The sequence below is a fragment of the Macaca thibetana genome, chromosome 1 (assembly GCF_024542745.1).
Source record: "Macaca thibetana thibetana isolate TM-01 chromosome 1, ASM2454274v1, whole genome shotgun sequence".
Taxonomy (NCBI): domain Eukaryota; kingdom Metazoa; phylum Chordata; class Mammalia; order Primates; family Cercopithecidae; genus Macaca; species Macaca thibetana.
The window spans coordinates 10,990,903-11,008,228 of NC_065578.1; the positions used below are offsets into that span (position 1 = coordinate 10,990,903).

The 17,326-nt window shown below is 44.2% G+C and overlaps 2 protein-coding genes across 2 annotated transcripts in view; one reads left to right on the forward strand and one right to left on the reverse strand.

The window, feature by feature from the left end:
• The window catches only part of MAD2L2 (mitotic arrest deficient 2 like 2), a 407,166-nt gene that overhangs the window by 135,379 nt on the left and 254,461 nt on the right, over positions 1 to 17,326 (reverse strand). The gene's annotated exons all lie outside the window — the stretch shown is intronic.
• Positions 1 to 17,326, forward strand: part of CLCN6 (chloride voltage-gated channel 6) — a 165,558-nt gene that overhangs the window by 129,017 nt on the left and 19,215 nt on the right. The window contains exons 4-7 of the mRNA XM_050788197.1: positions 9,272 to 9,337; positions 10,043 to 10,108; positions 12,903 to 12,969; positions 16,403 to 16,509. Of these exons, the coding sequence (XP_050644154.1) occupies positions 9,272 to 9,337; positions 10,043 to 10,108; positions 12,903 to 12,969; positions 16,403 to 16,509 (306 nt within the window). The remainder of the gene's footprint in view (positions 1 to 9,271; positions 9,338 to 10,042; positions 10,109 to 12,902; positions 12,970 to 16,402; positions 16,510 to 17,326) is intronic.

Below are 17,326 nucleotides of genomic sequence, written 5' to 3' on the forward strand. Positions count from 1 at the left end.
GACTTAAAAAAATTAATATGCTAGACAATAACATTCCCAGGCTAACTTTCTTTTCAATATTTCATCTTACGTTTGCCTTAGAATTTAGTGTCAACATTAGGATTTGTGGTGTAGCACTTTTTTTTAATTTTTATTATGAAGGATTTCAACTATATGCAAAAACAGAATAATCTGTTGAAACCCCTTGTCCTCATCACACAGCTTCCACAGTGATTTAACTCAAGCCCTGTCTTCTTTTGTCTGTGCTTTCATTATCTACTTCTCCATTCTCATATTAGTATTATTTTTTAATTGTGTGTGTGTGTTTTAAAGTAGAGACAGTCTCCCTATGTTGCCCAGGCTGGTCTCAAACTCCTTGACACCAGCGATCCTCCCATGTCAACCTCCCAAAGTTCTGGGATTACAGTCATGATCTACCATACCTGGCTGCCCTTCCCATGTTATTTTGAAAGAAATTCTGTACATCATATTATTTCACCCATAATTCAATGTGCATCTCTTAACGGATAAAGACTTTTAAAAAGCATAACTCAATACTATTACCACATCTAAAAAATTAGCAATTTCTTGATATCAAATATCTACTGTCCAGATTTTCCAGTTTTCTCGTAAATGTCATATGTATTTTAACTTTGTTTGTATCAGGTTCCAAAAAAGGTCCTTTTTTATTTGTTTGATAGATCTGTTAAATCTCTTTTAATCTGTAGGTTCTTCCTTCATCTTTTTTTTTTTTTTTTTTGTAAGTTATTTGACAACATAATTAGGACCCTGGGATTTTCTACTGTCTGGATTTTGCCATTTGGACCCTTTCGTATAGTTTAATATGCTACTCTGATGGGACCACTTTGAATGAACCAAAAAGCAGTGTATCCACTGCTGTGTTTTCTTCTATTTCTTTTTTTTTTTTCTTTTTTTAAAATATGAGATGGAGTCTCACTCTTGGTGCCCAGGTTGGAGTGCAATGGCTCAATCTCGGCTCCCTGCAACCTCCGCCCCGCCCTAGGTTCAAGGGGTTCTTTTGCCCCAGCCTTCTGAGTAGCTGGGATTACAGGCGCCCACCACCACACCCGGCTAATTTTTGTATTTTTAGTAGAGATAGGATTTCACCATGTTTACCAGGTTGGTCTCGAACTCCTGACCTCAGGTGATCCCACTTCGGCCTCCCAAAGTGCTGGGATTACAGGCATGAGCCACCATGCCTGGCCGTTTTCTTCTGTTTCGTAAGTATTTGTTTCCTTGCACATAGTGGAGAAGTTTGCAGGAATTAGTATAAGATACTCTGTATTGTTCTGTCACCTTGCACTCCCTCACTGAACCCTGTTACATCATCCTGACTGTATCACCAGGACTGAGACTGTCTCACAGCCTTCATCCTACTTCTAGGAGCTCACCAAGGCTTCCCCATTGACACCCAGGCTCCCTCATCCCTTCTACTAAATTGCGCTTACATTTGTAATGCACTTGCCTTCAGCTGATATGCATATTCATATGCAAGTTTTGTTGTTTTTGTTGTCCTTTGAGACAGAACGCCCAGGCTAGAATGCGGTGGTGCAGTCTTGGCTCACTGCAACCTCTACACCCGCCCCCAAGTTCAAGCTATTCTCCTACCTCAGCCTCCCGAGTAGCTGGGACTACATGCATACGCCACCATGCCTAGCTAATTTTTGTATTTTTTTCTTTTTAAATTTTTGTATTTTTAGTAGAGACGGGGTTTCACCATGTTGACCAGGCTGGTCTTGAACTCCTGACCTCAGGTGATCCACCCACGTCAGCCTCCAAGTGCTGGGATTACAAGCGTGAGCCACTGCACCTGGCCATATTCATGTACATTTCATGGGTTAATGTTCTTTTCATATTAGTCATTCATATTTCTCAACCATCTTCAAGAATGAGCTTCTTGAGACATTTGCTTTGGTGTAAGACCAAATTCATTCAGGCACTTAATCAGAAAAGTCTGGATTTTATGTAATCCATAAATAAATTGACTGGACACACAAAGTATAATAAAGAGGGGAGTGAGTGGGACAGGTTAAAATAGTTGATTTAGTGGAATCGCATTTTTGTTACTTAAAACACGTATTAAAAGCATGTGCATAAAAACATGAGTAATAGGCCGGGCGCGGTGGCTCAAGCCTGTAATCCCAGCACTTTGGGAGGCCGAGATGGGCGGATCATGAGGTCAGGAGATCGAGACCATCCTGGCTAACACGTTGAAACCCCGTCTCTACTAAAAAAAAATACAAAAAACTAGCCGGGCGACGTGGCGGGCGCCTGTAGTCCCAGCTACTCCGGAGGCTGAGGTAGGAGAATGGTGTAAGCTCGGGAGGCGGAGCTTGCAGTGAGCTGAGATCCGGCCACTGCACTCCAGCCTGGGCGACAGAGCCAGACTCTGTCTCAAAAAAAAAAAAAAAAAAAAAAACATGGGTAAGGATGTAGAAAGATATTTAGTAAGGTGTTAATAGTCATATTTTAATGAATGGGGTTATAGGCTTTTCTCTACCTTCTTTGATAGTCAATCAACTAGAAAACCCTTCTGTTGAATAACTTTCTAAAAAGTGCCCCTTCTCTTTCCTGTCTCAGGAAGAGTTCATTGCATATATTTGACTCTTTATTTGATAAATTCGGGGTCTTACAAAATGTTAGAATCCCATTTTGACATCCATTCTCATTATAGGTGGTTTGAATAATAGTAACTTTCTGTGAGATGTGCCATTACAAACAGGAATGTTTTCATGCAGGTCACACAGTCTATTTATATTATACCTTTGAATTAGAAAGAGGCACCCTCAGACGTAAGACCTAGAATTAAAGGCCTCCCCCACTGGCCATAGCAGCACCCCTAGCTCACAGCCAGTTGAAGGTGGTTTTGGTGTGAACACTAAGATGCCCCTTCCTGGTTGAATTGGGGCTGGTTCAGGCCCCACCTCCCTCCCGGCCAGGTGCCATTTTGCTCATAACCCCCTGTAATAGCCCTGCAAGACACATATAAAATTTTATTTTCTAAAAAAGTTGTTAGTCCTCTAAACCAAAGAGCAACATATACTGCAGAAATAAAAAGAAGTTAGTCATAGCAAAGGAGAAGTAACAGTATCTGGTTTTAATAATAGGTCATATATTCCATTGGTATATATTTATGAAGTGCCAAACTCAACTAATTTATTTTAAAAAAAAGAAAGGTCGGGCACAGTGGCTCACACCTATACGCCCAGCACTTTGGGAGGCCAAGGCAGGAGGATCGCTTAAAGCCAGGAGTTCAAGACCAGCCTAGGCAACAAAGTGAGAATTTGTTCCTATAAAAAATTTTGTTAAAAATTGGCAGGGGCCCGGGTACAGTGGCTCACGCCTGTTACCCCCATACTTTAGGCTGAGGCAGGTGCATCACTTGAGCCCAGGACTTCAGACAAGCCTGGGCAACATGGCGAGACTCTGTCTCACCAAAAAATACAAAAAAATTAGCCAGGTATGGTGGCGCGCCTGTGGTCCCACCTACTGGGGAGATCGAAGCAGGAGAATTGTTTGAGCCCAGGAGATGGAGGTTGCAGAGAGCTGTGATCACGCCACTGCACTCCAGCCTGGGTGACAGAGCGAGACCCCGACTAAAAAAAAAAGGGATTCTAGTGTTCTAGTGTTGTGGTTGTTTCTAAATGCCCTTCCTGGCGGTTTTATTGCACTATAATCGGCATACTATTCAGCTCACCCATGTAGAGTGTACAGTTCAATGGGGTTTTAAAACTTAGTATATTTACAGAGTTGTACAACTATTCCCACAGTCAATTTTTTAATTTTTATTTTTAATTTTTTGAGATGGAGTTTCGCTCTTGTTGCCCAGGCTGGAGTGCAATGTTGTGATCTCAGCTCACTGCAACCTCTGCCGCCCGGGTTCAAGTGATTCTCCTGCCTTAGCCTCCCGAGTAGCTGGGATTACAGGTGCCTGCCACCATGCCCGGCTAATTTTGTATTTTTAGTAGAGACGAGGCTTCTCCATGTTGGTCAGGCTGGTCTCGAACTCGTGGCCTCAGGTGGGCCTCAGGTGATGCGCCCACCTCGGCCTCCCAAAGTGCTGGGATTACAGGCGTGAGCTGCCGCACCCAGCTAATTCCTACAGTCAGTTTTAGAATATTTTCATCACCCGAGAGGAAACCCTGCACTCATTAGCAGCCACTGCCTGTCCTCCTTGCCCCTGACTCCAGGCAACCACTAATTTCCTTTCTGTCTATAGATTTGCCTATTCTAGATATCTAAAAACCTTTTTTTTTTTTTTTTTTTTTTTTTTGGAGACGGAGTCTCGCTTTGTCACCCAGGCTGGAGTGCAGTGGCACCATCTCGGCTCACTGCAAGCTCCACCTCCTGGGTTCACGCCATTCTCCTGCCTCAGCCTCCGAGTAGCTGGGACTACAGGCACGCACCACCACGCCCGGCTAATTTTTTTTTGTATTTTTAGTAGAGACGGGGTTTCACCGTGTTAGCCAGGATGGTCTCGATCTCCTGACCTCGTGATCCGCCCGCCTCGGCCTCCCAAAGTGCTGGGATTACAGGCGTGAGCCACTGCGCCCGGCTGATATCTAAAAACCTTCTAAATGTTTATGGAACCATAGAGTTATTAGATAGAACCATCAATCAAGTAATTGACCAGTAATTTCCATACATATTTGGGATGAAGGCAAGAGATAAGGACAAACCAAGTATTGTTTCTCCTCTGCTCTCAGGCACCACTCGCGCAACACTGCTGACACCCATGTGTGGAGGTTGTTTCCCCACACACGTAGCAAGCAGTCTCCAGCAGACACCTGCTGGGTATCCTCTAGTTCAGTGCCAACACTGTCTACCTGATGACGTCAGATCAGGTTGAGGGCTGTGTCCCACGAGACTGTTTCCACTTCAGATGCTAGTTAAAAGTAGTAGGCAGGCCGTGCGTGGTGGCTCATGCCCATAATCCCAGCACTTTGGGAGGCCAAGGTAGGCAGGTTGCTTGAGCCCAGGAGTTTGAGACCAGCCTGGGCAACATGGTGAAACCCTATCTCCACAAAAATTTAAAAATTAGCTGAAGGCCGGGCGCGGTGGCTCAAGCCTGTAATCCCAGCACTTTGGGAGGCCGAGACGGGCGGATCAAGAGGTCAGGAGATCAAGACCATCCTGGCTAACACGGTGAAACCCCGTCTCTACTAAAAAAAAATACAAAAAACTAGCCGGGCGAGGTGGCGGGCGCCTGGAGTCCCAGCTACTCGGGAGGCTGAGGCAGGAGAATGGCGTGAACCCAGGAGGCGGAGCTTGCAGTGAGCTGAGATCCGGCCACTGCACTCCAGCCTGGGCGACAGAGCGAGACTCCGTCTCAAAAAAAAAAAAAAAAAAAAAAAAAAATTAGCTGAACATAGTGGTACACACCTATAGTCCCAGTTACTCAGGAGGCTGAGGTGGGAGGATGGCTTAAGCCCAGAAGTTGGAGGTTGCAGTGAACCAAGATTGCACCACTGCACTCCAGCCTGGGTGACAGAGAAAGACCCCATGGCAAAAAAAAAAAAAAAAAAAAAAAAAAAAAAGAAAGAAAGTAGTAGGTTGTCATCTGTTATTTCTCAGCAATTGGCAGTGAATTGAAGGTTCACAGGACTCCCTCCTCCAGTTTGGTTAATTTGCTAGAGCAGGTCAGAAAACAAAGAAACGCTACTTACGTTTGCTAGTTTATTAATAAAGGATATCACAAAGGATACAGAAGAATAGCCAGATGGAGAGATTCAAGGAACGTGGGAGGGGGTCACGGAGCTTCCATCCCCTCTCCAGGCACAAGTACCCTCCTGGAACCTCCAAATGGTCAGCTATTCGGAAGCTCTCTGAACCGTGTCCTTTTGGAGTTTTATGGAAGCTTTTTTATGCAGTCATCATTGATTACATCACCATCCCTTGGTGATCAGCTTAACCTTCAGCTTCAGTCTCCTCCCTGGAGGGATGGGTTTCCCACCCCGCTAATCCTGCCTTGGTCTTTCTGGTGACCAGCCTCTTTTCTGAAGCTATCTAAGGGCCCCCAGCCACCACTCATCTCATTAGCAAACAAAAGATACCCGGCTCAACAAAAAAAAAAAAAAAAAAAAAAAAAAAGGAAAAAAGACAAAGTCTGTTTGTGTGTATGTGTATTGTTGGGGCTCAGAAAATGATACTGGAAATACAGTATCATTTGCTGAACTGAAGAAACAGCCTGGGGGTCTCTCTCTGACCTTCTTCACCCTCACACTTTGTCTCTCCCAAAGCACAGGATGAGGCCCTTCTCTGCCGTTCCCTTATCTACCTAGAAACTGGACCTACCAAAGAGGAACACAGTTGTCTTTGATCCCTTTCCTGAAATGTCATTAACCAGAGAATGTTAAAACTCATCTCACAGAGGAGACCGAAGACCAAACAATATACCTAGACCCCGGCCAAACTGTCCCAAACCACTGTTTGTTCACTGTCCCATTCAATTTCCAAAGAGTCTTTCACAAGATAATGTCTGCCTCCCAGATCCATTCATTCCCCACTAAGAATTATTTCCTCCCACATCCCCATTTCCCCTTCCCTTCTGAAGAAGAGTATAGAAGCATCTGTACCTCACTGGGGTTATTGGGTAATCATTCTGCAGTTCCCCTGTGCAATGCATGTTAAATAAGTCTGGATGCCTTTACTTCCATTAATCTGCCTTTTGTCAGTTCACTTTCAGCAGATCTTCGGAGGGTGAAAGGGGAAGCTTTTCCCATTGGCCGCTATAATATATATGTATGTGCGTATATGTTTAATCACTTATGGATGAGTCTGGTTTCTAAAAGTACATTTTTCCTCACTGTGTTTTTTTGTTTTCTGATCAGTAAAAAAGATTTTTTTTTCTGAGACAGAGTCTCACTGTGTCACCTAGACTGGAGTGCAGTGGCGCGATCTCAGCTCACTGCAACCTCCACCTCCTGGGTTCAAGCGATTCTCCTGCCTCAGCCACCCTAGTAGCTGGGATCACAGGTGTGTGCCACCACGCCCAGCTAATTTGTGTATTTTTGGTTGAGGCGGGGTTTCGCCATGTTGGCCAGGCTGGTCTCAAACTCTTGGCCTCAAGTGATCCACCCATCTCGGCCTCCCAAAGTGCTGGAATTATAGACGTGAGCCATTGTGCCCAGCCGATCATTTTTTAAAATATAAAAAAGCACACCATTTGTGCCATGAGAATTTCAGACAACACCCAGAAACAAATATCCTCTTAAGCACTACCTCACGGATGTTTTCCCATTATGAATGCTGATGTGCAAATAATCCTAATTTTGTTTAATCAAAAAAGAATATTATACTTTTAATTCTCCATCCTGCTTTATTTTTATTTTTTAATTGCATCTTACTCTTTTGCTAAACAATTTTTAGACATTTTCCATATCTTTCTATGTAGACTTAACTATAATCATTTTATTGGTGTATAGTCTTCTATATTTGGATGTATAAGTGATTTACTCAGTCACCTGTTGGTACTCCAGGACTCATAAAAAAGGAATTTGGACTATAGGTAGATATATAGATAGAATAAATTGTCATTCATCACATGTGTTTGGCTGACGTGAAACTGTTGTCCAGGAGTGTGGCTGCGACCCGGCTAGTGTCCAGCTGATGTGGGTAGGAACAGGTTGTAGGAAGGAGAGCTCATGGCCGACCATTTTTCTTTGTTGCCAAACTGCTGCGTCTTTTTTTTTTTTTTTTTTTAAGATAAGAGTCTCGCTGTGTTGCCCAGGCTGGAGTGCAGTGGCATGATCTCGGCTCACTGCATCCTCCGCCTCCCAGGTTCAAGCAGCTCTCCTGCCCTAGCTTCCTGAGTAGCTGGGTTTACAGGCGTGCTCCACCACTCCCAGCTGACTTTAGTATTTTTAGTAGAGATGGGGTTTCACCATCTTACCCAGGCTAGTCTCGAAGTTCTGGCCTCAAGCGATCTTCCTGCCTCGGCCTCTCAAAGTGCTGGGATTATAGGCGTGAGCCACTGCGCCCAGCCCAGACTGCTGCTTCTCTAACAAGACAACTAAAATGATTTCCTTTGAATCGTTTCTCTAAATGTCTGTGGCATACCTGCAGGTTGCTTGCAGGATTTCTGTGTTCTGTGATGCGTGTTGTAAAGGATGCTGCTTTAGATGTAGAAGTTTTAGGAGCCGAGAGCCACGCTGAGTCTGTGCCTCTTCCTAACATAAAGTTGAAGTTGCTTTTAAAAATACTTTCCGGCCGGGCGCGGTGGCTCAAGCCTGTAATCCCAGCACTTTGGGAGGCCGAGACGGGCGGATCACGAGGTCAGGAGATCGAGACCATCCTGGCTAACACGGTGAAAAACCCGTCTCTACTAAAAAAATACAAAAAACTAGCCGGGCGAGGTGGCGGGCGCCTGTAGTCCCAGCTACTCGGGAGGCTGAGGCAGGAGAATGGTCTAAACCCGGGAGGCGGAGCTTGCAGTGAGCTGAGATTGCACCCCAGCCTGGGCGACAGAGCAAGACTCTGTCTCAAAAAAAAAAAAAAAAAAAAATACTTTCCATATTAGTTTGTCTTGTGACTAACCTCATTTCCATAGACACTAACTACAAAAGATAATTATAACTAATTGACATTCTAAATTAATTTGGTTCTGACTAACTGAAGCTTTTGTTCACATCTAATGGAGTAAGTTTCATAAAGCTCATGATAGCTAAAGGTCTTTACATATTTTGCCAAAACAGGAAGTTTAAAAATAGGTAATTTAAAACTTATCCTAAAGCATGAAGTGTGAACCTGAAGCAACACCGCTCAAATTGTAATGTGCATCTGAGTCACCTAGGGCTGCAGGAAGTCTGAGATTCTGCATTTGGTTTTTGTGTTTGTTCTTGAGACAGAGTCTTGCTCTGTCACCAGGCTGGAGTGCAGTGGTGTGATCTCAGCTCACTGCAACCTCCGCCTCCCAGGTTCCAGAGATTCTCCTGCCTCAGCCTCCCAAGTAGCTGGAACTACAGGTGCGCACCACCACGCCCGGCTAATTCGGTGTTTTTAGTAGAGATGGAGTTTCACCATGTTGGCTAGACTGGTCTTAAACTCCTGACCTCAGGTGATCCACCTGCCTTGACCTCCCAAAGTGCTGGGATTATAGGCGTGAGCCACCGCGCCTGGCCAGATTCCGCATTTTGAACCATCTCCTTCTGGGTGCTGCAGGTACCATTGCTCTGCCTATCCACATGTTGAGTAGCAGGAACCCAGAGGTTTGTCCCTTTGCAGGTCTTCTCACCTGATGTGACTTTCTGACTCACCTTTGCCTCTTTTTCAGAGTTTGGATTATGATCGCTGTATCAATGACCCTTACCTGGAAGTTTTGGAGACCATGGATAATAAGGTGAGTCTTAACAATTCTTCATCTCTGGGGATCAAATCAGTCTTAACATGGCATTTTTTTTCTCTTCTAAAGTTCCCAGTAAGTATCTTTACCCCTTGTTTTTTGAACCTTTTCCTGCGATACAGGCAAACCTCACTTTATGCACTTTGCTTTATTTCACCTTGCAGATACTGCAGTTTTTACAAACTGGAGGTTGGTGGCAACTCTGTGTTGAGCAAGGTGCCATTTTTCCAATAGCATGCATTTTGTTTGCATTTTTTAGCCATAAGGTATTTTTTAATTAAGGTATGTACATTTTTGTAGGCATAATGCTATTGCACACTTAATACACCACAATATAGTGTAAACATCACTTTTATATGCATTGGGAAACCAAAACACTCATGTGACTCTCTTTATTGTGATATTTGCTTTATTGTGGTGGTCTGGAACCAAACCCATGCTATCTGCAAGGTAAGCCTATGTTGGCATTTATTCCCTAGGCCTTTATCCTGCCAACCAGAGTTCCCCCTGTCAGTGCAGCTTGCCCAGCCTATTAAGGAGTCCATCATTTTTGCATTGTAAAGCACCTGAAATCCCAACATAATCTTCACTGTGCCTGCTCTCCACGTGGAATTTAGCTTAAAACTGGTTGGCCAAGATATGTTTCTTCCCATCTGCCACCATAACCCTGTAAACTGAATCATTCTTCTCCTGTGTTAACAGAAAGGTCGAAGGTATGAGGCAGTGAAGTGGATGGTGGTGTTTGCCATTGGAGTCTGCACTGGCCTGGTGAGGAGGCAGGGCCTGGAGGGATGGTGGGCCAGAGGGCTGGAGGGACTCACAGGGAAAGCCCTGGCCTGGTGAATAACATTGTTATTTGTCATTATAGCGTTTATAACATTATAACACTATAACACTTGTCATTATAATCAAGAGTACCTTTTCTTTTTCCCTTCTTTTTTTTTAAATGAATAATCGTGGCACAGTTTTTCATACTTCCCTGGTTTTTGCTTTGTGAAATGAAAGCGAGACACATGACGATGGTGCTCTTGAAGCGCTCAAAGGTTTGGGCAGGAGTTATCTTTTATGATATGATTATGGATCATAATCTGTAATCTACCTGATCAACTAGATAACATGTCTCCCTAGTGGGTAGAGAACGCATTGGGTAGAGTAAATAATGGATGTTAAAGTCACTTTTTTTTTTTTTTTTTAATTTAAATAGAGATAGTCTCGCTTTGTCACCCTGGCTGGAGCACAGTGGCGTGATCATAGTTCACTGCAGCCTCGACCTCCTGGGCTCAGGTGATCCTCCTACCTCAGCCTCCCGAGTGGTTAAGACTCTAGGCAGGCATGAGATCACTCTTTAGGGAAAAAGCAAAGTCATGGGTACGGAACTGTGAATATCATGCCCTTCATTTAGCACAGTGTGCCAGTGAACAGCATGGCACAACACAGATCTTGATCTCATGCAGGGAGTTCATGGTGCTCTCCTGGGCTCCTCCCTGCCTGTCGTTGACGTTATCTAGAAGACAGAGCCAGCAGCCGTGCGTGAAGGGATATGCCCATATGAACAGAGCTGGTGGAGGCAGCAGCTTCACAGGTGAATCACAGACAGGGCAAGATTGGAAACATGGCCAAAGATGAGGATAGCAAAAAGTCTGGAACCAGAACTGCTGACTTCACATTGTTAAATATGAAGAGGAGAAGCTGGAAAAATCAGCATCAGTAAAAATGATCCATGTCAAATCTGATTCCGGTCAGTACAGTGTTGGGATAGGGTATCTGTTCTCAGTAGCAGCCTGTTTACCACCTTTCTTTTGAACTGGCCACAAGCCTCCTACTTAATTTGACATGACATGCCTGGAAAATGTACACATGTGTTTGGTATAATGTAGCCACAGGGGCCAATCATGATTTTTATTTTCATGGCGTGCATCAAATTTTTACTCTAGTAAATCCCCAAGTAAAGGAACGTCTTACTAGGTAAGACTAATGGCACTCAGAAGACCTCTTCAGTGACATTCTGATGGATACCATTTTGGGGGAACTTGGGTTGATGTATTGTTTTATTTAAATCTCAGGGTGTTGGGCCAGGCACGGTGGCTCACACCTATAATCCCAGCATTTTGTGAGGCTGAGACAGGAGGACTGCTTGAGCCCAGGAGTTTGAGACCAGCCTGGGCAACATAGGGAGACCCTGTCTCTTTAAAAAAAAAAAAAAAAATAGAAATCTCAAGGTATTTATTTTGCTGTATAAGTTTCTGGTTGCAGATTTCCCTATAATAAGCTAGTCATTAGGCCTCTAGTTGTTAGTGTTTGTGCTACCTTTATATCAAACTCTTTGGAGCTGTCACTTGTCAGTACTACAGGTTAAGTGTCCCTTATCAGAAAATCCAAAATGCTGCAAAATCCAAAACTTTTTGAATGCCAACACGATGCTCAGAGGAAATACTCATTGGTGCATTCAGATTTTGGATTTCAGATTTTTGGATTTGGGATGTTTAACCAGTATAATGCAAATATTAAAAAAAAAAAAAGTCAGAAATCCAAAACACTTCTGGTCCCAAGCATTTCAGATAAGGGTTACTCAAGCTGAAGCAACTTTACCTCCTACCTTTGTATTTTAGGAAGGCAGACCTGCCTTTATGATATAGGACTCCCAACTCTTGTCTGCTGATTTGTGGCCACTTATGGCTTCGGTATTAAAAAGCCTCCAGGCATTGGCTTGAGGGAAGGCCAGAAGTAAAGGCAGGAAGCCTTTGATCCTGAATCAATAAAATTAGAAGTCTTTCTAGTTCTCCTTTAAGCCCTGAGCACTTTGGAGAGCGGAATATTGGAATTTGGTTGTTTTCTCTACCCAGAGTAACTATGCACTATAAGATGGTTATAAGTCTAGCCTGGCACAGTGGGGTGTGCCTGTAGTCCCAGTTGCTTGGGAGGCTGAGGCAGGAGGATTTCTTGAGCCCTGGAGTTCAAGGCCCAAGGCCAGCCTGGGCAATATAGCAGGACTCCATCTCAAAAAAAGATGATTTTAAGTCAAAATAATGACTTACAGAACCTGCTAATAACGAACATGCAAAAAGCACATACACTTAAATGAATGTTGTGTTTTAAAGCAAGCTTGTCCAACCCATGGCCCAACACAGATTCACACACCTTTTTAAAACATGAGATTTTTTTGAGATTTTCTTTTTTTAGCTCATCAGCTATTGTTAGTGTATTTTATGTGTGGCCCAAGACAATTCTTCTTCCAATGTGGTCCAGGGAAGCCAAAAGATTGGACACCCCTGTGTCAGTAGTCTTTCTTGGTCTCACATCTTTTTCTGCACCTGCTTCCCTCTTTGTTTTCCATTGCTTCACTCAACTTAGCTGTACCCTCTGCCTTTGTTCTTTGGAGGGGCAGTGGGACCGGGCTGGAGAAGGGATCTCGTCCTTCTGAGCTTTTCTGCTGTGCATTCACGTGCTGCTGGCTGGTGAGCAGCCTCCATACATGCAGTGGGGGAGGAGATGCCTTCAAGAGAAGCACACCTGTACTACACTTGGAAATAAGGCTGTGTGATAGATCTCTTGCTCTTCACAGGTGGGTCTCTTTGTGGACTTTTTTGTGCGACTCTTCACCCAACTCAAGTTCGGAGTGGTACAGTCATGTATCCTTTTCACGGTTCCTGGTGTTCGTGGACTTCAGTGGTCACCAAGGTTCTTTCTTACGTAGAAATGGGTTTAACAGTAAACATGATATTAGAAGGGCCACTTACTAGCTATTCAGCTTTAATATTTTTAATGATCACTGAAAGACGCAAAAGCAGGACTTTAATAAACAAAGACATACCCATGTTTGTGGTTGATGAGATTACAGATGCCACAAAGATGCCTGTACTCCCCAGTCTGTAAATTTAATGTAGTTCCAATCAAAATTCCAGTAGAATTTGTTGTGGGACTCAGAAGTTCTTTCTAAATTTGTGTAGAAGAGTAAAGGGCCAAAAGTAGTGAGTCAGTACAGTTCTGAACAACAAGAAGGTGGACTTGACCCTGCCAGATACCAAGTCTTATAAAATTTACAAGTTTGGGGAGTTAGGAAAAATTTAAAAAAAAAGTCATACAATTGAAGATTCCGTCATTGAAATTGGTCACATTGGTGCAGGAATACCTAGACAGTGGAAAATGATAGAGAAGCAGAAACTGGCCCTCACATGCATGGAACTTTGGTGAATGTCAGTTAATACTACACATCAGTGAGGGAGTGCTGAATGGTTTAATAAAAGATGCTGTGTTATTTAATAAATAAAAATATACATCTCTGTAGTCCCAGCTACTTAGGAGGTGAGCCCAGGAGTTTGAGGCTATAGTGTACCATGGTTATGTCTGGGCAACATAGCAAGACCCTGTCTTAAAAAAAAAAAAAAAAAGATGCTGGGACATGGGTGATCCATATGGAAAAATAGTTTTATTGCTATTTCATACTATAAATAAAGATAAATTCCAGATGAAAATGTAAATATGCAAAACAAAACTTTAGGAGACTATATGTTGTCAAGACTAGGGAATAATTTCTTAAAACTCCAAAAGGCACAGATTATAAGAAAAAACATCAGTGGCTGGGTGCAGTGGCTCATGCCTGTAATCCCAGCACTTTGGAAGGCTGAGGCAGGCAGATCACCTGAGGTCAGGAGTTCAAGACCAGCCTGGCTAACATGATGAAACTCTGTCTCTACTAAAAATACAAAAAATTAGCTGGGCATGGTGGCAGGTGCCTGTAATCCTAGCTACTTCGGAGGCTGAGGCGGGAGAATCGCTTGAACCTGGGAGATGGAGGTTGCAGTGAGCCAAGATCATGCCATTGCACTCCAGCCTGGGCAACAAGAGTGAAACTCTGTCTCAAAAAAAAAAAAAAAAATCAATAAACTTGACCACATCAAAGTACATATTTTATTTATAAAGACAAAAACTCCAAAATAACAATAAAACACCATAAAGTGAAAAACAAGTCCACAGCCTGAAAGAGGTTATTTACTATGCAGTTAAGAGGCAGATAATTAGTATCCAGAATACAGGAAGTAGCTGGGCGTGGTGGCTCACGTCTATAATCCCAGCACTTTGGGAGGCCGAGGCAGGCGGAGCACTTGAGGTCAGGAGTTCGAGACCAGCTTGGCCAACATGGTGAAACCCTGTCTCTACTAAAAATACAAAATTAGCCTCGTGTGGTGGTGTGCGCCTTTAGTCCCAGATACTTGGGAGGCAGAGGCAGGAGAATCACTTGAACCCAGGAGGCAGAGGTTGCAGTGAGTCGAGATTGCAACACTGTACTCCAGCCTGGGTGACAGAGTGAGACTGATTCAAAAAAAGAATACAGGAAGAACTCCTGCAACACAATCAGAAAAAAAACCAGATGGTCCAATAGATGGAAAACAAGCAAAGGATGTGAACTGGAATTCTCAAAAGAGAAAAACTGAGTAAACCTCTGAAAAAAGGAAGGTGCACATTCCTGTGACTCATAAATTCCTCTTACAGATGTGAACCATAGACGTGTGCAAAGGTGGTAATTATAGCTTTGTGATAGCAAAAAGCTGGAATCACCAAATGGGGGAATGGAAAAATTGTGGCGCATTCATATGGTATCATTTTAGACATCATGTCATTTCTGTAGATTGTAAAACAAAAATAATTTTAGACAGAAGTGAAAGTGAGGCTGGGCGCAGTGGCTCTCACCTGTAATCCCAGCACTTTGGGAGGCCGAGACGGGCGGATCACGAGGTCAGGAGATCGAGACCATCCTGGCTAACACGGTGAAACCCCGTCTCTGCTAAAAATACAAAAAATTAGCCGGGCGAGGTGGCGGGCGCCTGTAGTCCCAGCTACTCGGGAGGCTGAGGCAGGAGAATGGCGTGAACCCGGGAGGCGGAGCTTGCAGTGAGCCGAGATCGTGCCACTGCACTCCAGCCTGGGCGATGAGCAAGACTCCATCTCAAAAAAAAAAGAAGTGAAAGTGAACGAACCACAGAGCTGTGTGTATCAACATGGCTAATTCTAAAAAACTTAATGTTCAGGGAAAAAAAGAGGAAGTTACAGAATATAGAAGTGCTGTGTACAACAGTATGGACACTTGAAATATGCACAATAATTTCAGGTTAATGGTTTCTCCCAGGGGAGAGAGGAAGGAAAACTGTTGTTTTGTTTTGTTTCTTAAAATGGTGTCGAATGTTTTATTTTTAAAAAATACCTGGAGCACATATAGCATATTGTGGAGATTTGTTAAAGCTGAGGTTGTGAGGGTATGGGTATTTGTTACTTTTTGTAATGTTTGAAGTATTTCCTAATGTCAAAGGCATCTCAAACAATTTTTTTTTTTTTTTTTTTTGAGACAGTGTCTCACTCTGTCGCCCAGATTGGAGTGCAGTGGTGCGATCTTGGCTCACTGCAAGCTCTGCCTCCTGAGTTTACGCCATTCTCCTGCCTCAGCCTCCCGAGTAGCTGGGACTACAGGCGCCTACCACCATGCCCGGCTATTTTTTTGTATTTTTAGTAGAGACGAGGTTTCACCTTGTTAGCCAGGATGGTCTCGACCTCTTGACCTCGTGATCCGCCCGCCTGGGCCTCCCAAAGTGCTGGGATTACAGGCGTGAGCCACCGCGCCCGGCCTTTTTTTTAAGAGATGAGGTCTCACACTGTCGCCTGGACTGGAGTGCCATGGTGCAATGACAGCTCACTGCAGCCTCAGCCTCCCAGGCTCAAGGGATACTCCCACCTCAGCTTCTTGAGTAGCTGGGACCATAGGCATGTACCACCATGCCCAACTAATGTTTGTATTTTTTGTAGTGACATGGTCTCACTACGTTGCCCAGGCTGGCCTCCAACTCTTAGGCTCAAGCGTTCCTTGTGCCTCAGCCTCCTAAAGTGTTGGGATGACAGGCATGAGCCATCGCACCCAGTCATCTCAGGCGTTTTGAAAAAAATTTTATTTATGGAGAAAAAGTGCACTCAGCAGACAGCATGATCCAAAGGAGAAGCAGCTGCACCCTCTCACGTGATGACGGGGACACCCCTCGGCTGATCAACACAGTTTCCTTAACCCAGTTTCTGCAGCGGTGGAGGAATGTAGCCAGAAAGGCTGCCTCGCTCTGTCTCTCCTTGAACTCCTGGGTTTTAACCTCACCTTTGTCTTCCTGGCAAGCCTCCTTGTTCTCATTGAGGTGAGGTGGTTTGATTCACCTGCTTGCTTAGGAGGTTTTAGGTCCCGCACTCCTTTTCCCCACCTCCTTCCAGAATGTCAGGAAACTGAGAATGCAGACTCCTGCAGAAAGTGGCCTCTTATTCGCTGAAGATAAAGGTTTCACCCTCTGGTGAGATTAAAGAAGAAAAATCCAGATTAGGATGGTGGGTCTCAGCCTTGGCAGTACATTAGAATTCCCTGGAGAACTTTTTTAAAAACATACCTGAGCCCCAGCTCTGACACATGAGAACCTGTGGAATTGAGGTGCCTGAATTGATTGTTGAGAGGTTCCCCAAGTGATGCTGATTCACAGGGAACTTATGCAGCTTCTGCGGGGAGGAAAAAAGGGGGAAAGGGCTGAAAACAAAATTGTTGGGTGCCATGTTCACTACCTGGGTGACAGGATCATTTGTATCCCAGACCTCAGCATCATGCAATATCCCCTTGTAACAGACCTGCACATGCAATCCCTGAATCTAAAATAAAAGTTGAAATTATTTTTCTTTAAAAAGTGCAAGTCTGGCCACTTTGGGGGGCCAAGGCGGGCGGATCACCTGAGGTCGGGAGTTTGAGACCAGCCTGACCAACGTGGAGAAACCCCGTCTCTACTAAAAATACAAAATTAGCCAGGCATGGTGGCGCATGCCTGTAATCCCAGCTACTCGGGCAGCTGAGGCAGGAGATCGCTGGAACCCAGGAGGCAGAGGTTGCAGTGAGCCAAGATCACGCCATTGCACTCCAGCCTGGGCAACAAGAGTGAAACTCTGTCTCAAAAAAAAAAAAAAAAAAACGTGCAA